This window comes from Monodon monoceros, unplaced genomic scaffold (assembly GCF_005190385.1).
Source record: "Monodon monoceros isolate NGI ecotype Baffin Bay Population unplaced genomic scaffold, NGI_Narwhal_1 Super_Scaffold_2, whole genome shotgun sequence".
NCBI classification, from domain to species: domain Eukaryota; kingdom Metazoa; phylum Chordata; class Mammalia; order Artiodactyla; family Monodontidae; genus Monodon; species Monodon monoceros.
Window position 1 is genome coordinate 35,633,621 of NW_021703776.1, and position 21,999 is coordinate 35,655,619.

At 34.6% G+C, this 21,999-nt stretch overlaps 1 protein-coding gene across 2 annotated transcripts in view; it reads right to left on the reverse strand.

Moving 5' to 3' along the window:
- Positions 1–21,999, reverse strand: part of AHR (aryl hydrocarbon receptor) — a 104,858-nt gene that overhangs the window by 68,125 nt on the left and 14,734 nt on the right. For both annotated transcript variants that reach the window (XM_029233362.1, XM_029233361.1), the window contains exons 3-4: positions 9,077–9,180; positions 1,967–2,056 (exon numbers count right to left, since the gene is read on the reverse strand). In XM_029233362.1, coding sequence (XP_029089195.1) covers positions 1,967–2,056; positions 9,077–9,180 — 194 coding nt within the window. The remainder of the gene's footprint in view (positions 1–1,966; positions 2,057–9,076; positions 9,181–21,999) is intronic.

Below are 21,999 nucleotides of genomic sequence, written 5' to 3' on the forward strand. Positions count from 1 at the left end.
GTGTGTGTGTGTGTGTGTGTGTGTGTGTGTGTGTGTGTGTGTGTGTGTGTGTATACACACGTGGAAAAAAGTTTCACAGAACACTTCTTTTATGTGTAACAATATTTTTTAAATTTATTTTTATTGGTGTATAGTTGCTTTATAATGTCCTGTTAGCTTCTACTGTACAGCAAAATGAATCAGCCATATATATATATATATATATATATGTGTGTGTATATATATATACCCTCTCTTTTGTATTTCCCTCCCATTTAGGTCACCACAGTGTATTAAGTAGAGTTCTCTGTGCTATACAGTATGTTCCCATCAGCTGTCTATTTTATACATAGTATCAATACTGTGTATGTGTCAATCGCAATCTCCCAATTCCTCCCACCCCGCCCCTTTCCCCGTTGGTATCCATACATTTGTGCTCTATGTCTGTCTCTATTTCTGCGTGGCAAATAAGGTCATCTCTACCATTTTTCTAGATTCCACATATGTGTGACAATATTGTGTTTTCTATTTTATTTCATTTTAAGCAACTAAAACGAATGATTGACGGTGATCCACTATATCAATTTCATAACCCACTAGTGAGTTACAAGATGCAGTTTTAAAAATGGTGCCATAAACCACCACCAATGTCAGATATGAATGTTTTCTTAAAGAATATCCAGGTTATATGTATATATGAAGAAAAAAAACAGATTGGGAAACAGCTAATCTTTCTGATTTCTTAACTGTTATGAATCACATCAAATAATAACTAAACTAGTTATGTAATTAAGTTGCAAACAGGCTTTTCCATGGACATTAGTATATTTTCTTTAAAATCCAAAACTACTTAAGTTAGGCTTTGTGTCAGTAGCCAGATTCCACCACTTTAGCTATCTGGACTTAAATCTTCCTACGAACTTTATCTTCTAGCATGAAGTCATCTCTATGCCATCCATTACACAATGCCAGAGTTATCTTCTGAAGTACAGATTGGAGCATACACGTTCCCTTTAACAAAAACATTTAGTGGCTTCTATAGTGTGTATGACATAATTTAAGCTTCAGTCTATATAACAGTGCAGACGGTGCCATTCAACCATCAGTCTCGGCATCACCTGGGAGCTTGTTAGAAATGAAATACATGGGCCCCACTCTGACGTACTGAATCAGATTATATGGGAAGGAGGCCCATCAATTTTATGACATCCTGTGAAGTTCTTCAGGTGATTCTTATGCACATTAGAATTTAAGAACTACTGATACATAAGAGTAGTTAGCATTCAAGTGTACTTACAAACTTCTCAAATCATATTGGATGTTCTTGCCCCTCGAATATGCTGAACACCTTATTACTCCATTTATTCACTATACACTCAGTAACATTAAACCAAACACGCTCACCTCCTTCAAGGCCTTCCAACCTCCTGTCCACATTACGTCTAGCTTTTCTTCTCTGTGTTCCCTCCACAATGGTCCACCCATCCGGATCCTACACTTTCTTTAGGTTAGCTTAAATACCATTTCCTTCAGGAAAGCTTCCATAATCCATACAAGTCCGAATTAAAGGGAGAAGCCATAGTATTTTGCTCACACCTTTACATATCACCTCATTCATTTCATAGTTGTCATATACCTTCCAGTATCCATAACGAACTTGATGATAAATATTCTCTTGTCTGCCCCTGTCCAAACCCTATCTGCCCCTTACCCTAAAGTTTCGTATATATAAGAGTTCTTTATAAGTGAAAGAAGAAACACAAAATCCATGAATCACATATACCCTTAAGGAAATTATAATGCAGTAGATTTTTAAAAGTATAAAAATATATTAGCTGCAAACATATACTTTTTTATTCTATAGCATATGTATTTTAATTACATTTTATATATACAAACTATCACTTGTGTCCCTAAGTATAAATTAAACGTAAAAAATTAATTTTCCAAAAAAATTTTTTTAACGACCTAAGAAAAATATATTTACCTGCTGAAACCCCAGGTAATCTTGTATAGTAGAAGAAGCATAAAAGACCAAAGCATCTGTAGTGACAACCAGTACAAAGCCATTCAGTGCCTACAAGGAAAAAAGTTACAAAATCGGTAATGTGACTAAATAAAAATATTATCATCCATAAATACTGACTTCAGTTAAGGCTGTTACTTTTATTGATGAAAAAATCTTTAAAATGGTTAATATTATTACACTCCACAAATGCAGAAACACCATACACCCCAGTAGTGAGAAGAATCTATTCACACCTTTTGATTCTGCCAAAGAAAAGCTTAGAAGTAATTTAATACTCAATCACAGTAACATTAATATTTATTTCTTCTTCTTCCTCAGGCTTTAGATTTTGTTTTAAATATACTGTACATGTTTTTTAAATATAATTGTATACACATCATTTACTGTAATCTGTCACACTGCTTTTAAAGGAAGACAGTGTGTAAAGATGTTTATTAGAACCGTAAAAATATATGATAGAAGAAAAGCTCTGTGCAAAGACAGTTTAAGCACTGACACAGTTTGAAATGTGGGTGCTCTCAAAGTATTATAAAATTTTTAAAAACTTTTTATTAGAAAAGGAATACACAAATGGACTCTACATAAAATGCACATGTAGAACGAATACATGTAAGACAAGTACACAGCAAATATAGTCCATTTAAATTTAACATAATTACTAATATATTTAGGTTTAAACTATCAATTTATAGGTGTTATTTTTATCTGTTCCACTTACACTATGCTGCTTTTTTCTTTCCATTTTGCCTGCTTTGGGCCAATTATTTTTTATTACTCCTTCTTCTCTCTTTTAGTTTAGAAGTTATCCTCTCTTTTCCTATTCTTTCAGTGGTGGTTCAAGTCCAATGTTAATATCTCTATAGTCTAAGGTAATAAAAGTATTTAGATCAACTTAAACATTAATTGTGATCACATATTTTAATTCTAAAGCCCTCCTTACTTCCTGCTTGAGTTTAATTCAGTACTTGTTTTACTCTATGCTATGTGATCATTGTTAAACCCTCCCGAGACACTCTTCTTCATGTGAAATGAGACGTGGAATGGTTTAGTTTAAGAACCACACAGTTTGGAGTCAGAATTTGGACTGGATTCTTCTGTTTCTTACTAACTGTGTGGTTTTATTAAGTCATTTACCCCTTTAAGCTTTAGTGTCATTGTTTGAAAGACAGGCACCGTACAGTGCCTGGTACAGAGCTGGCACTCAATTCACGTAAGGCACCATTACTACAATATGACGTTGTGGAAAGGAGCAGATAAAGATTTACATGATCATGCTTTGTGAACTACAGAGAGATATATAAACGACAGCAAGTAGTTCATTCAACACTTAATGAAACACTGCACACCAAAGAGGATGCATGCTAAGTACTGAGATTCGGAACTGGAGAAGCTACTGCGCCCGTGCTTATGATGCCACACGGTCTTGTAGATACCCTCAGAGTTAGATGAGGTAAAAGAGATACGGTGACTGTCTTCCTTTTCCCTCAAAGTCCTTTCACCTTCAAGATCCCTGGTCTATAATATACTTCTGAGAACTTAATTATGCAGACAACAAACAGCACCTACTATTTAACAGCCACTTTTCTAAATGCTTTTTTTTAATGTATTCAAGTACTTTAATTCCCTCAGCAATCCACTGAAGTAGGTGTCATATTCCACTTTTTAAATCGAGGAAACTGAGGTAAAGAGCTGCACAGTAACTTGCCCACGGCCATACAGCTAGGAAAAAGCTGAGCCAGAAGGTAAACTTTGTCTAGCTCTAAAGCCTGCACACTTAACGTTATATCATGATCTACTGCTTTTATGTGTTACTGATCACCAACTGTTGCATGCCTCTAACTCATGTGATCACAACTGGGATCTAAGATCCTTGACTTTAGATATTATGCCTTATAAAACCTGGCAATTTCCCCAGGATGAAAAATGGCGATGGCACCCACCAAGAACTTAAATGTTTAACGATTAACACCCCCAAAATTGAGTATTCTTAAGTTTTAGCTGGCAGTAATAGTATATATCCATTACTGCATTTTTTTATCTTGCAGATGTCTTCCTTCTAGAAAATAGTATCCATTGATCATATGCATATTATTTTGTAGAATATGTTTTTCGAACAGTGGAACGAATTTAGTACTGTACAATAAGCTCATTAGTGCATGCCAGGTGACACAAAGATAATTTAGGGTATGACAGATAAACACTTTTAGACAAACGTTAACTGTCAGAAATAAAACAAAAAGCCTCTTAAAAGAATATATACATACCAATCTTAAAAGAATATATACATACCAATTATATGAATATTAAATGATCTTAAATACCATGTGGAGCAAGGTTATTACTTGTACTGAATTATTATCTTAGTAAATTAAAAGAAGGAATTAATTTGGTAATTACATATTAATAAAAGAGATTATTATTCTTTGGTCTAAGTCACAACTATCTATCTGAAAATCATGTTGAGCTTCACTTACTATTTAATAAGAGAAATAAACTGCAATTAGCACTGTTATTTATAATTTCAACTGCTGTTATCTCAAAAATGAAGCTACAGATTTTAATAAGCACAGTATTAAGAAGTAGCAATGGATAGAACATATTTAAATATATGAAAATAAACAACTAAAGCAAATAACAGATAATGAAACGATACAAAAAGTTATTTTATTGTCTTATTTTTATTCCTCATAAAACAGTAACAAATTTAAGCTAATCAAGAAAATAAATATTTTAAACTTTCATTAAACATCTTGTAACATTTTCTTCATGTGCCTCCTTTGTTAAAACCAAAGGAAAAGATTTCGTTTCAAAAGTTTCAAGCCAAATGGTATACTGTACCTCTGGAAACATCCTCTGCCTCTAAGTGGTAACTAGGTGATAACCGCACGTTGGAAATATAAAGTAAGATGCCATTACGGCAACTGTGTATAATGAAATATGCCATTTTCGCATGTCTACAGTGTGTTCATCTGCTTCATAAGAGATAAGAAGTATGGCCCTAAGCAAACTGTACAGTGTCTGATGCTTCCTACTAGAGAGGAAGCATCACATACTATACAAATGGCATCCAACAGAATTAATGACAAGACCACTTATTTTAAATACCTAAATATTTCCAATCTTCAGAAAATTAAAAAGGTAACACTAGTTTTGCAACAGTATATTTTTATTCTGGGTCCTTGACATAGGATATGTTTACAATTTGTCTAAACATTCTAGGGGAAAAATAAAAATCACGGGCCCAGATATCACTGATGAACATAGATGTGAAAATCCTCAACAAAATACTAACAAACTGAATCCAACAGCACATTAAAAGGGTCATATACTATGATCAAGTGGGATTCATCCCAGGAATGCAAGGATTCTTCAGTATATGCAAATCAATGAATGTGACAAACCATATTAACAAACTGAAGGATAAAAACCATATGATCATCTCAATAGATGCAGAAAAAGCTTTCGACAAAATTCAACACCCATTTATGATAAAAACCCTCCAGAAAGTAGGCACAGAAGGAACTTACCTCAACATAATAAAGGCCATATATGACAAACTGACAGCCAACATCATTCTCAATGCTGAAAAGCTGAAACCATTTCCACTAAGATCAGGAACAAGATAAGGTTGCCCACTCTCACCACTCTTATTCAACATAGTTTTGGAAGGTTTAGCCACAGAAATCAGACAAGAAAAAGAAATATAAAGGGAATCCCAATCGGAAAAGAAGAAATAAAACTGTCACTGTTTGCAGGTGACATGATACTATACATAGAGAATCCTAATGATGCTACCAGATAACTGCTAGAGCTAATCAATGAATTTGGTAAAATAGCAGGATACAAAATAAATGCACAGAAATCTCTTGCATTCCTATACACTAATGCTGAAAAATCTGAAAGAGAAATTAAGGAAACACTCCCATTTACCACTGCAACAAAAAGAATAAAATACCTAGGAATAAACCTACCTAAGGAGACAAAGGGCCTGTATGCAGAAAACTATAAGATACTGATGAAAGAAATTAAAAATGATACAAACAGATGGAGAGATATACCATGTGCTTGGATTGGAAGAATCAACATTGTGAAAATGACTATACTACCCAAAGCAATCTACAGATTCAATGCAATTCCTATCAAACTACCAACGGCATTTTTCACAGAACTAGAACAAAAAATTTCACAATTTGTATGGAAACACAAAAGACCCCAAATAGCCAAAGCAATATTGAGAAAGAAAAATGGAGCTGGAGGAATCAGGCTCCCAGACTTCAGACTATATTACAAAGCTACAGTCATCAAGACAGTATGGTACTGGCACAAATATAGATCAATGGAAATATAGATCAATGGAACAGGATAGAAAGCCGAGAAATAAACCCATGCACATATGGTCACCTTATTTTTGATAAAGGTGGCAAGAATATACAATAGAGAAAAGACAGCCTCTTCAATAAGTGGTGCTGGGAAAACTGGACAGCTACATGTAAAAGGATGAAATTAGTACACTCCCTAACACCATGCACAAAAATAAGCTCAAAATGGATTAAAGTCCTAACTGTAAGGCCAGACACTATAAAACTCTTAGAGGAAAACACAGGCAGAACATTCTATGACATAAATCACAGCAAGATCCTTTCTGACCCACCTCCTAGAGAAATGGAAATAAAAAACGAAAATAAACAAATGGGACCTAATGAAACTTAAAGCTTTTGCACAGCAAAGGAAACCATAAACAAGACGAAAAGACACCCCTCAGAATGGGAGAAAATACTTGCAAACGAAGCAACTGACAAAGGATTAATCTCCAAAATTTACAAGCAGCTCATGCAGCTCAGTATCAAAAAAAACAAACAACCCAATCCAAAACTGGGCAGAAGACCTAAATAGACATTTCTCCAAACACATGAAAGGATGCTCAACGTCACTAATCATTAGAGAAATGCAAATCAAAACTACAATGAGGTATCACCTAACACCAGTCAGAATGGCCATCATCAAAAACCTACAAACAATAAATGCTGGAGAGGGTGTGGAGAAAAGGGAACCCTTTTGCACTGTTGGTGGGAATGTAAATTGATACAGCCACTATAGAGAACAGTATGGAGGTTCCTTAGAAAACTAAAAAGAGAACTACTATACGACCCAGCAGTCCCACTCCTGGCCATATACCCTGAGAAGACTATAATTCAAAAAGAGTCATGTACCACAATGTTCATTGCAGCACTATTTTCAATAGCCAGGAGATGGAAGCAACCAAAGTGTCCATCAACAGATGAATGGATAAAGAACATGTGGCATATATATACAATGGAATATTACTCAGCCATAAAAAGAAATGAAATTGAGTTATTTCCAGTGAGCTGGATGGACCTAGAGACTGTCATACAGAGTGAAGTAAGTCAGAAAGAGGAAAACAAGTATCGTATGCTAACACATATATATGGAATCTAAAAAGAAAAAAAATGGTTCTGAAGAACACAGGGGCAGGACAGGAATAAAGACACAGACGTAGAGAATGACTTGAGGACACAGGGAGGGGGAAGGGTAAGCTGGGATGAAGTGAGAGTGGCATGGACATATATACACTACCAAATGTAAAATAGATAGCTAGTGGGAAGCAGCTGCATAGCACAGGGAGATCAGCTCGGTGCTTTGTGACCATCTAGAGTTGTGGAACAGGGAGGGAGACGCACAGAGGAGGAGATATGGGGATATATGTATACGTATAGCTGATTCACGTTGTTATACAGCGGAAACTAACACACCATTGTAAAGCAATTATACTCCAATAAAGATGTTAAAAAAATAATCACTGGCCCATAATCTAAAGCAGTTTAAGAAGTGTTAAGCATGCCACATTTGTCTGTTTTCACTTGAGATAAAGAACTTCCTTATTACTTTACTACATAAACTAAGATGCATGTTTAATCACATTCAGCAGCAATTATTAGAATGCTTCCTGTGACCTGAATAAGGGGTCTTTACGTTTCAGCTAATATACATAAAAATCCTCAGCTAGAGGCAGGAGGAGGACGACTCACGGTTGAATATATTTAATTTTTTCTAACATAATGGAAGCAAAAGTTAATTTTCGGTATCAGGGATTTGAACAAAATTATAATAAAATCTTATAAATTGTTAGGTTACACTTAAGCATTTACTGAATGAACGGAGTTACTGAAACTTATGGCTACTTTTTGTCACAATGGCAAATTAAGTTCTCCACTCAGTTCCCTGGGTAGAATTGAAAATTATTATGTAATAGTAATAGCGCAGATTATAGCACACATCTTTTCTGTTTTGTTTTATTTTATTTAACTAGTTTCTTTTTTTTTTTTTTTACCATTTTTTTAATTGAAGTATAGTTAATTTACAGTGTTGAGTTAGTTTCAGGTGTACCGCAAAGTGATGCAGTTATACATATATATTCTTTATAGCACACATCTTCATTCTATCTTTCTTTAATAACATAAATACCTGAGAATTTTAACTGAGAATCGAGCATTGTATCAGATCCAAAAGAAAGAAAAATTGGAAAAGATTTAAAATACTTTTATAGACAAATCTACTAGAAACTCTCCAAGTTCTAGTGCATGACAATAGGGCTGACGGTTGTTGAAAAAAATCTGTAGCAAGTTGATAAGTCACACACAGCTGCTAAAAGAAAATATAATTATAAGAACACATCGAAAAAAATAAAGTTCAGGTTAAGAACAATTTCAAACTATTTAACAAATAAAATTATTTTAATGGAGCTATATTCCTCAAAACATATACGTAAATCCAATGTCTTAAATGAGAACCTTTAAAATAATCTAGGAGTTCTTGCTATTTAAAGAAATGCAACATGGAAAGTGATAACTAGACTTCTAATAAATATGCTTCATAAAATTCCATTTTTTCATGTACAATACTAACATTATACCGCTATTGTACTTCAGATGAAAGTGGTATGAAACGCTGGGTGAGTCCTAAATAAACTGGGGATAATTAAAAGGCTGTTAATTAATTCTCCATTTATAACTGTCCTAATGAAAACAAACTATATTTACTACAATTTACCTGCAGTAAGAATTCTCCTTCCTGCAAGTTCAGGCCTTCTCTGAATTTTGTTCTACAGTTGTCCTGGACTCCATTTCTGTCAGCTGGGGTGGACTTTAATGCAACTATGAAAAAAAGGGAAAAACAATGATATAGTATAGGTGGTTTTTAAAATAAGCAGTTTCAAAGAGCTACAATAAAAAACCTCTGTACACCAAACAGAGATAATTTGAAAAATTGGTATCTACTGGTACTACAGTAACTAAGTGAACAATCCTTTGCCAATGGGTGGTTTCCAGTCAGCTGACAGATTCTGGTGGGTTTTTTTTTTTGGCTGCATTGGGTCTTCATTGCTGCGAGGGCTTTCTCTAGTTGCGGCGAGCGGGGGCTACTCTTCGTTGGTGTGTGGGCTTCTCATTGAGGTGGTTTCTCTTGTTGCTAAGCACGGGATCTAAGCGCGGGCTTCAGCAGTTGTGGCTCGCAGGCTCTAGGGCGCAGGCTCAGTAATTGTGGCGCACAGGCTTAGCTGCTCCGCAGCATATGGGATCTTCCCGGACCAGAGATGGAACCCGTGTCCCCTGCGTTGGCAGGCAGATTCTTAACCACTGCTCCACCAGGGAAGTCCCTGACAGATTCTTAAAGATAATTTTTGATGAGTTCACTATATGATTTTTGGCATATTACTTGAGTTTCAAAGAATTGCCACGACATTGCTATAAACACTCCTTCAGTTCTTATCTATTTAGGAGAATAAGGTTCCTCACAACCTAACCTATAAAAATATTTTTAGTATGTCTCTACATATTTATCTTAACATCTGTGAACTACTGGGTGGTGAGAAGAATCAACCAAATGCCTTATTAAGAAATATATGTCCACTGAGGTTAGGATCCTCTTGTCTAGTTTTAAGGTAAAAAAACTGTTAGTAGTATTATTAAGTTCATATTAAATTTATAGGTCAATTCATGGAGAATTAATGTCTTTATGATGTTGAATCAATCTGAGAACATGTATGTTTTCCCATTTGTTCAAGTCTGTATTTTTTGTCCCACTAGAATGTTTTGAAGTTTTCCACAAAAAAGTATTTTTATGTCTATTCCTAGGTACTACTACACCTTGTAATGTGGCTTCTCTTTCATTATCATCTTCTAGTTGCTTATGGATTGCATATGTGAACGGGAGTCTGACGATGCTTACTATAGAGGGTACCACGCAGTAATGCTGCATCTCCCCACCTTCCCATCTCTCTCCACATCGTGTGTGTGTGCATGCATTTATAGTCTGGGAGGCAGCACAGCTGAATAGAAATAATAATTGCTACCATTTACTTATTTAGCATTTTTCCAAGCACTCTCAAATGTCTTCTCAGCTAAAACATGTGGATGGACATTGGTATCTGACAGAGCTGAGTTCAAATCTCAGCTCTGCCTTTTCCTAAATGTGTGAGCTTTCTGAGCCTGTCTCCTAATATGTAAGGTGGTAATTGAAAAAGCAAACAAACAAACAAAAACACCCTGCAGGGCCGTTGTGAAGAATAATTAGAATATATGTGAAGTTCCTGACGTAGAGCAGCTCAATATTAGTTGGTAGCTTTAATTATTAGCAGTATTTCCCAAAGCTCATAGATTGCCCTGTTATAAAGTTTAAACTTTTAGACACACTATTACACCACCTTTCTATTTTTCTGATCTTTTTTTAACCTGTGATATTTAAAATAAGAGAAACCAGTAAGCCAAACCAACTGTGACGTTCCTTTTAAGATTTCTTATTTCATTGGATTTTTAAGCGTTAAGGATAATCTGGCTCAGTGATAAGCTGGAGATACGTTAATATCCAGATTTTTCTCTCAGTTTGAGCAAAGCATCACATATAAAACATTTTCATGTGTGAAGCATATTTTCTGGTAAACCAGCAGTGCATGTGTCACACTGGACTCTTATGCCAAGTCCTTGCCTTTGCAGAACTTGAAGTATATCTCTTTGAAAGAAGAAGCCAAAAACGTGGCCTCTGAATATAACAATTCCAAAAGGCCACAGAACAGATTTCTTTAGGCCAAAATATAGTTTGAGGTAAATTAACTGATCTAACAGTTAACCAAGACCAAAGGAAAGGCTTAATCTTTTCTCGTTGAAAGGTAAAGGACAGATTTGTTGTTCCTTGCTTTCCAGTGGCCACATTTGCTTGAACGCATTAAAACCTCACAATGTAAGGGTTAACTACACTCTCCTACTTTTCCAAAAGCTCCAGTACGAGGCACAATTTAAGAGTTATACCAAATATCAATAAGATTTGCTATTAGAAAGAAAACAACAAAACCCAAACCCTGACATTATGAAAGAAGCAAAGTCATCCTAAAAATGGATAGATATTAATTGTGTCAAATTTACAATGTCTAAATTTTCTTATTAGGAATCTTTTAAAGTTAACTTTTAATCAGTGGAATGATGTCAGTTCCCACTAGAGTTACTGGACCACTGAGAAGCTGAATAAGAAATGAAAGAGGCCATTCATCTCAGTAACTTACAATTTGTTTCTGGTCTTGTATTGGAGATATTAGCCAATGTAATTAGACATTAGACAGACTCTGCCTTTAAGTAGGGCATATAAGCTATGGAAATGAAGAACTAGAAAAGAATGTCAAAAATATTGGTAAAGAATGTCAAAAATATTAAGTACCAGGACGGAATTTAATTAAAGTATTAGAGGAACTTGAAAAAGAATAAATTCTTTCTAAACAACGCTTACAATTCTAAATGTTAGAGGGACAATGTTTAATACGTATGTATAACTACTGCTTAAGTAGGAAAAGTGGTAAATGCATTTGGGGGAAGGACCACTGGAGGGTTCTTCCAAAAACAAGCAAACAAGTATTTCTGTTGCTCTCTTGTTTAAGGCTAATAATTAATCAGTTAAGAATTCAAGTAAATATTGTGCAAAGAGGAGTCGAGGAAGGGTGCACTCCCTTCCCATTCTCATCTAAAAAATACTAATATGACTTTTTAGAAAACTTATTTTATGTCCCAGCCACCTGACCCAAACTATGTAATTTTTGCCTTTCCATGAAGTTTGTCCTCTACTTCTTGATCTCATACCTACCACCTCTCCCTTCTTAAAGTTACTGGAAGATGTATTAATTAATACTACTCACTTTCACATATACATTTCTTGCCCTGATCAGAAAGCAATAAAAGAGTAAGAAGATGATGTGGGGATACGACTTCCTACCATCTGAGTGGCCTTAAATAATTTCCTTCATAATAATATGTGACACTTAGAGCCCACACTGTATGCCAGGCAGTCTCCACGTATTACGTCTTGTTTATTTAATCTTCATAAGAGTTCTATGGAACTGGCCTTACTGTCCTTTCAGTGGATTAGGAGGTTAGGAAACTTTCCCAAGGTTCTAGCTTTAAGTGGTAGAGCCTAGATAAGAACCCAGGTAGCCTAATCCTAATTGCATGAGCTATTATTAATCACCTACCAGACTTCTCTCCCATGCTAACCACCTTTGACCGTTAGTTTCCTCATCTTTAAATTAGGACAGTGATACCTCTGGAGACAAATTCTTGTGAGAGCTAAAATAACATGCAGAGTACCTGGGTTAATGCCTGAATCTATAACTGACAGTCAAGGATGGAGAAAATGGGCTATATGCTGAGTTTACACACCCTCAAACCATTATGGAAGCTGACACTAAAAGTTGCAAACTAGGGATAATTGAGTGTTTTCTCATCTCTAAAGAGGGAGCATTAATGAGTGTCTAACAGGACTGCTATGATGACTGTGCAACATAAATCTGAAGGTACTTCAAACTTGTAAATTGTTATAAAAATTATATGCATCATCAGATACAGAAGACACTTTAATCATTACACCCCTGGAATTAAATACATGGCAGTTCATAGAAACAAAATATAGTATCTGAAAATAAGTCATAAGCCAGTTCTGCTACTCGGGAAACACTGGCCGTACTGAAGAGACATTTGTTAAAATCCTCCCCACATGTGCAAAGTGTAAGGCTTACACCTTCCAAAGTGTAAGGCTCTGACTTTCAGCATTCAGCGGAATATGAAGATAATAAACCATCAAAATATTTCAACTATTTGTTCTTTGAGAGATCAATGATGCAATTAAACAAGAATTTAATTGATAATGGAATTTAGAGCGTAAATATATCACAGCATTATCAGATTGTAATATTATCCATATAATTATTACCAACTGATTCAAGTCTTTTTCCCATATTCAAGTCTTATTCCCACATGCATTTAATCATATCCATGTTTCCTAATATGGCACTTTCCTTCCTTATACATCTAAGCTCAGATTTCCATTTCTCCCTACAAGCCAAATATTTCCTCTTCAAAAAACATGCTCTAAATTTCTCAAGAGAGAAATTCACGGGGAACAAATATTGGCATGTGGTAAACTATACTTTGTATTTTGTTACTGTAGTTGGCATTTAAACAGAAAGATGACATGGTAAATGTCTTGCCAGGAAAAAGCATAAGCCTTTTTAATCTCTAATTGTTGATATAAATTCAATTTATTTTACAATAATGTTTCTCATCCCCCTTTATTACTTCTGGTAGGAAAAGTTAAATTCCATTCCCACATTCATATAAGCATAAAAGAGAGCAAAGCTATCACCTATTATGAAATTCAACCAACTACATCTATAAATTAGAAAGGATTAAGTAATGTAGTATTTCTTGAATATAAGGAAAACATCCCCAGTCTAGTACGGCTGAGTATTTACAAATAATTTCCTATCATATATAAGTGTACCTAAAGTGAGTTCCTTCTAGATCCTTTGAGGTAATAGATAGATATTTCACTTCAGTAACATCAAGTTTGTTTGTTTGTTTGTTTGTTTGGTAAGTGAAGCATTGTCCTTTTGAGGGAAAGAAGGAAGAAACTGAAAATTTTTTTTAAAAACTATGTTATATTCTAAGTTTTCAGGAGACAAAGATTAGGTGTACACAGTTCAGTGCTTTCTGATGATGTTCACAGATTTTTTTCTGCCTAGAAGTTTCTACTCACCAAGGCAGAAAAAAAGTAAATTCAGGTTTTAAAAAGGCACATGTTAGTTTATATCTTTATGAATGAATGTAGGTTGCATAACTGGCGGTTACTGTCTTTTCAGCAAATCTAAAGAAACACATCATTCTAAAGCTGCAAAAATCCTTAAATGTTAGATCTATTCTCACTCTCAATTAAGTGGAAACTAACTTCCAAAGATGTTACTCAACATTTTTCCAGTTTTACGTTTAGTTACATGTAATTCTACTGTAACGATGTTAGGTCTCTGAATTAATGAAACCAACTAGAGCAATTAATTTACCTTTTCAGTGGGGAATGAGTTGCATTTAGCTTTCCTCATAAACAAGAGTGGAATTAAAACTGCATTCTAAGTAGGCAAATTTAATCAGCCAGAGCAGTGATTCTCAAACTTTCATAGACATTAGAATCATCTGGAAGGCTACTGAAACACATTGCTGGACTCCACCCTCTAGAATTTCTGACTCAGTAGGTCTAGGATGGGGCCCCACAGTCTGCATTACTAACAAGTTCCCAAGTGATGCTGAGGGGCAGGTATCACATTTTGAGAACTAGTGACTTAGAAAATCAGGATTTAGGAAATAACTCACACATGTTCTGGATCTCATTCCTTCATACTTTCTAAAATTATCTTTCCTCTGCTTAAAGAGTTCATTATTAGTATGTCTTCAGGAGGTAATTCCAATCCCAATTTTATAAAGATGAAAGTAGAACCACATAATTTACTACTGAAACACAGGGCAATAACAAAAAATTCTGTATGTACAGTTGACTTGTGAAAAACATGGGGTTTGAACTGGGCAGGTCCACTTACATGTGGGTTATTTCCAGTAAATAGTACAGCACTACATGATCGTGATTGGTTGAATCCACGGATGCAGAACTTTGGAGATGGAGGAACCATGGATATGGAAAGCCGACTGTAAAGTTATATGCCAATTTTCGACTAACCCTTGTGTTGTTCAAGGGTCAACTGTATACAATTTAAATTTTATAACTGTGGTTCACAAAGATCTTACTTTTTAGGATAAACCCACTACACACTTAAAACATCAGGCAGGCAAGCATTCTTACTGTCCATGCTGAGAAGATGAAGACTGTGGAACAGTGATGACAAAGGTCTAATCTAAAGCCACAGGGTTAGTAACCGAACTACCCCCATGTCCCCTGCCTGCTGGTGCGCCCCTTACATGACAAAGTCTCCCTCTACTGGGCCAGGACAAAGAGAGGGAAGCTGCCTCTGTAACACAGAGAGTAGACACTTGAAACTAGACACTATCAAAAATGCAGGAGGCAACAGAATATTCTGTAAAACTGACCATGAAGGCACTCCCACATCATGTGGCAAATTTAAGGCTAGAAGAATTCGATACAGACAATTCTAGGTTCATTAAGTTGATCCAATTTGACTGTCTCTTCTCTCAACCTCCCACTGCTGACACCTGAATGGCTTTATGTCTTCTATGGACAACCAAGAATCAGAAATTACCTCCTCTAGTATTATTATTTTTCTGTAGACTTTAATTTCACTTTAGTTTACACTTTCACGTGCAATTTTCTCTTTGCCCCTTTAATAACTTGACAAATGAAGTCATCTTTGAGCAAGCTCATTATCACCATAGCACAGTTTCGTATTCCACACACAGAGATGGGCTTTCCTCTATCTCTGCCCATCCTTAAAGCATTTCATCTTTGGTATTTTCCCTCTTATTCTATATGCTTTCCCCAGGAATATTTTATTCACTTTCATAGTTTAAAATACTATTCCAATGACATTATGATGACTCCAAACTCTAAATCTCCAGCTACAAACAAATAAATGAATTTGAGCTACTGATTAAAAATGATTAAAAAGTCAAAAAGCTGTAAGAGCAGGATTAAAAAATAACACATAAATTACTAAATAAAAATGATTAGTGGTAATATAAATGTGTTTTATTACAGACCCTCAAGTGATTAATTTTATATTACATGTGAAAATAGTTTCTAAAACACTATAACATGGCAAATGTATATTTCCATTAACCAGATCAGCAAAGACTCACAAAAAGTCAAACAATTTAACTACAGACATTTAAAATCTGTCCTGGGGAAAAAAAAAAAAAGAGAAAACTGCTGAAAGTTGGCTGGCTTTAATATTCCCCCAATGGTAATCTCTGTTTAAGAAAGAAAGCTAAGCTCATAAATTTATGACCAACTGGAACTGTTCATGGCCAAGCAATTAAGGATCAAGGATCCTAGAGTCATATAACACTAGGAAATGATCAAAGAGAAAACCTATTAAAGCAGTAAATTTAAAAGAGACAAGAGAGAAGCAAAATACACAATAAAGGATATAATGAGTGTAGGTTCAGTTTGAAACTGTTATGTATTTGTCACTGTTTTTAAAAAAATACTTGCCAAAGCAAAGGAAAACACTCAGAGATAAAAGTATCCTATGTAAAATATCATAAAATTATTTTTTCACTTTACTTATTCATAGAATTTGACTCTTCTGCTGTAAGTTAGGATATCTGAGGAAAAGAGATTAAATTCCTGATCCAAAGAGGCCATATTATTAACTATAAAAGCCAGGATTTGAATACCACAATACCCTGACTCAATAAGAATGTCCTACCATTCTTTTCATCCATCCATGTTTCAATCTGCATGGATTTGATTATATTAAGTCCATAAATTAAAATTTAAAAGAATCTCTAAATCTAACAGTTTCAGTTATGGAAGGTATCATGAATGTTAGGAGAGTTTCATGTTTTCAAATGTAAATTCTGGAAAAAAACACATAGCTAAATTACCATCTAAAATGGATAACACCATGGGTTAATGACACTCAACACTATTTGATGATTTCAAATGTGCTGATCTTTTAGGCAAACAAACCTACTTTGGACATTTCTAGGATTCAGAAATCACAACTGCTGCGATACTGCAAGTTTTGTAAATTACTTGACACATAGTAATTAAAAAAAAAAAAAAAGCAGATAAAATTAGTACCCAAACCCTGTGAATGTAAAAAAAAGTGCACATACAAACGCCTTAAACTTTATAAAACATCAACCCTTAAAAAGGCTTTTTATTTAATTCATTTTTACTGCTTGTTCAAGCTCATTCTTCTTATATATACATGCATATATATTTGTTTTTCAAGATAATGCTCTGAAATCCAGAAAAACACACAAGCTGAAGATGAATAAACACAATAGCTCTTTTTTGAAAACCTAATGAACTGGAAATGAACTGTTAAAGTATCTACAAAAGGAAGACCAAGAAAAGAGCACATATAATTTTTAATGTAAAATAAAGTCAAAAAAGATCCATGGTAAACAATGAGGTTGAATAAATTTTAGATCATCACATAAACTCTCACCATCCTCTCCTCTCACAGCATTTTTAGACTTGGTGAATTTAAAATACTCCAATACGTAAGATATTTACACTTAATACATGCTTAAAATAATCACCATTTTATAATGATTCATGACTCGTTGCCCCTACACTGCCTAGTTTTAAAAATAACCAGAAAACTATTCCCTATGACAGTTGCAAATGCAGAACTTTGGAATTAGAAACTCAGATCCTCAAGCTCACGACTCTGTCAGGCTTAACGCAGCCCACACAAAAATCACCTTTTTTCTGTTTATTAGTTTTCCTTTCCACAAATTAAATTTGCACATCTCAGTTATAGAGATGTCATAAAGAGTAACTCATGACTGAGATTAATGAAGGATGCAAAAGATTTCACAGTTAATGACTCTATTTTAATGGTATAATAACTACCATGAGTATTTTACAGAATTAACAAATACTACATGCCCTTGACATTTACTATTACCTCAAAGAAAGAAAACTTTTCTGCCCTTTTTACCTCATTAGGTATCTGTGTCTCAACAAAGAACGTGGATTAGTCATTCTCATCAATTTTGGGGATTGCTGTCGAGAAGTAGAATAATTTAAACAATCCTTACATGATGATGAATATTTTTAAAACTGACAATGAAATCTAATTCAAAATTTTTACATGTTGAAATTACTTTTGCTAGGAATAAAACATTACCATACTGATTCAGAGTGGTTAACAAGCACAATGTCCACTGTTTGACCCTGGCATTAAGAGACACAATATAGGAGGAAACAACCCTTTCCTTTCACATCGACCAATTTCAAAGACTGGGTTATGTATAACCACCCAAATCTAAGTCTCTCTTAATAAACTATGATTGCTCATAGTCATTTAGTAATTTAAACTTATTAAATCTTTTCCATCTCAAAGGTAACATGATATGTGAGTCTAAAACTCATTTTATGACTGGAGTCTTCTTTTTATTCTCTACTTTTCTTTTTAAATTAGAAGGGGATAGTTTAATTTTAACAATTTGAAATTTGATGAAAAAGCGTGAACGTGATGTTAAAGATTTTAGGCTTTCAGTCTATATTTCCAAGACCTAAGTCCACACTGGCTTGCCAGGTCATAGCTCCACTTCGTCATTTTCTGTCTTCAGGCTCCCCTCAACTTTGATTTAATCTATCAAGATGCAAAATTTGTACTTTACTATGTTTAATTACCAACATGAGAAGATAGCAATTTTGAATTTTTAAAATTTGTTTCCTAAAAATACAAAAGACACTACAGAAGTACTTCAAAGATACATAATTTAGAAAAGTCTTTAAACAGTTAAAATAAGCAGGGAAGAATAGAAGGTAACACAGAAGAACAATGTTACTGAGGAAACTGAATAGAACTTAAACACCTTCTATAATTTCAATTAATCTATTATTAATATATCATTGTTATTAATCCTTAAACATGTTTAAATGTGTCCATTGTGCAGAAATTAAAAATAAAGTATCACCTTATTCTGGAATTTTTAATCTATCAAATTTACAAAGAGTGATTTTTTTCCTTTAAATCCAGAGACCTATTTGTCCATCCTATCTACGCTGACAAAACTGAAAAACACACCAAGACTGCCAGACGACTGGGAAGTATTAATACAACAGGAACATGCAGCAAAGAAGAAAACGACCATAGGCCCAGGAACAAGATAATGAACACAAAGTGAAGGCAAAGGAGCAAAGCGGATGGCACAAGAACGTAAGGGGCAGTACTGAAAGCACCAAGAAAGGGCACAGTGATACAGTTAGTTCAAAGAAGACTGAATCCTTAAACACTTCTACACGTTTCACTGTATGATCCAGCCAATCAATTAATTAAAAGCCATGTAAAAAATTCCTTACTGCTCTGATTCCTTAAAACAAACATTCCTTGCATTTGTACATTTAGAAATAGAGAAGAATATAATTGATAGAACCAATAATTATAATTGGCTATTAACAGAAAGCTTATTTGGAAATAGCAAAATATTAACGTCAAATACTAAGCCCTAGAGCCATATTTCTAAGTATATAATTTAGAATTTCCACATTGTTTTTCAGATATGTTAATACAATTAAGTTAATAAATAATTACTGAGGGATCCCTCTGGGGCAGGCATTGTCCTAAGTGTTTAAGGTGTAACAGTAAACATATTGATAATATTCTCAAGGACCTTCCATTCTAGTTAGAAAAATAGGCAATAAATGGCATATTTAAGTGCACCAAAAAAGAAGCATATTATGATAATGAAAATTTTATAATCATTGCTTCATCTGTAAAATAAAGAGTGTACAAACTGAAAAACAATTCTCTGAGCTTTACTGTCTAGAATACATATAGTTCAAGAGTTTTCAAGGATTAAACGTTCAAAGGTTCCCACTGTTCCTCAGTTGAAACCAAAACTAATAACCAGTGAAACTTCTAATCCTTTTCCCTCCCTTGTAAATGCTCCCTAAATGTTGCATTATAAATATTTAATGTGCACATTTTTAAAGGATTTCACATACAGTATTTGTCACAGTTTCTGAGATACTCGACCTTGAGCTATTAGAGGGCAGAAGCCTTTTTTCCCCTCTTTTTCTTCTTCATGAATTCAGCACAGTGCACACTATTTAGAATACAGCACAATCTTGAATTACAAAATGTATTAAAAAATGATTTCAGTTTAATTATGTCAAAGAAACACCTACTAACTTTACTATAATGACTGAGTCTTGTTCAAGTACTTCAAAGTTATATTTTAGAATGTTTTGATTAATTAGAAATGGATAAAGATTAATGTTGTACTTGAAACTTAAGTGCTGCTTTTCAGACAGTCTTAGAAGTATAGTCATGGCTCCAAAGTTTAAGAAGATCCCATCCAGGCTGGATTATTTAAACTCACAATAAATAGATGTATTTTCTTGGAAAAATATCTATTGTTACAGTAAAACTTGAGTTTCCTTTCTAACAAGATTGTATGATTACTCGTTTATATTGTTCTTTCCGCAGGAATTCACACACCCCTTGTTTGCATCCTGTTATTCACTTAGAGCTTCCCTTCACTTCGCTCTACTCTTTCCCTAATAGTGGGAGAGTGGTTTTAACCACACACAAAAATCCTAATCACTGTCCGCCTGCTCCAAGTCTCCTCATTTGCATTTAGTACTTGTTCAGGTCCTAAGAATTACGTGCAAATTTTATTCTCTGTGTTTTTTCAAAATATTGCATTGCCTTCCTAGATAACTGGTGGTCTGGGGAAGACTTTGGGATTTTTCACACATTATTTCCCTCATCTTCCATCAAACTCTGTTCCTGTACTGAACAACCCTACAAAACTGCTTAGAATACACACTACCCTGAAATCACACTTACAGTCTTTCTAAAACTTTGTACATATGGATTTGTCTTTCTAAAGGCAAAGAAAAAAAATTTTTTTAATAATTCAGGACATAATCAAAACCAGGTTAAATCACTGCCTCAGACTTATCTAGAATGCTTGTAAAAATACAGATTCCTGGGTTCTACATAAGCCTACAAAGAATCAGCATAAAAAGAGCATGTCCTAGAATGTGCATTTTAACAGGCTTTTGAGGTTATGCTGATGCATACTAAAGTATAAAAACCAGTAATTCAAAGGACCTAAAATTAAAGATAATACCACCCAGCAATCCCACTACTGGGCATATACCCTGAGAAGACCGTAGTTCAAAAAGAGTCATGTACCACAATGTTCACTGCAGCTCTATTTACAATAGCCAGGACATAGAAGCAACCTAAGTGTCCATCGACAGATGAATGGATAAAGAAGATGTGGCACATATATACAATGGAATATTACTCAGCCGTAAGAAGAAATGAAATTGAGTTATTTATAGTGAGGTGGATGGACCCAGAGTCAGTCATAGAGAGTGAAGTAAGTCAGAAAGAGAAAAACAAATACCGTATGCTAACACATATATATGGAATCTAAAAAAAAAAGAAAAAAATGGTTCTGAAGAACCTAGGGGCAGGACAGGAATAAAGACGCAGACGTAGAGAATGGACTTGAGGACATGTGGAGGGGGAAGGGTAAGCTGGGACGAAGTGAGAGAGTGGCATGGACATATATACACTACCAAATGTAAAATAGATAGCTAGTGGGAAGCAGCTGCATAGCACAGGGAGACCAGCTCGGTGCTCTGTGTCCCCCCTAGAGGGGTGGGATAGAGAGGGTGGAAGAGAGACACAAGCGGGACGGGATATGGGGATATATGTATACATATAGCTGATTCACTTTGTTATACAGCAGTAACTAACACAACATTGTAAAGCAATTATAATCCAATAAACATGTTAAAAAAAAAGATAATTGATGAAGGAATGACACAAATAGGGTAATAAGATCTTACTGTCGAATACACTGAGCCAGAATAAAAAATAAACTTATTAATGAAAAGCCAAGAAAATACTTTTTAACAAGTGAGAATTCCACAATGAGCCCCGCTACACTATGACATTCTTTATAAGGTAGATTTGGGAATCGCTTTTA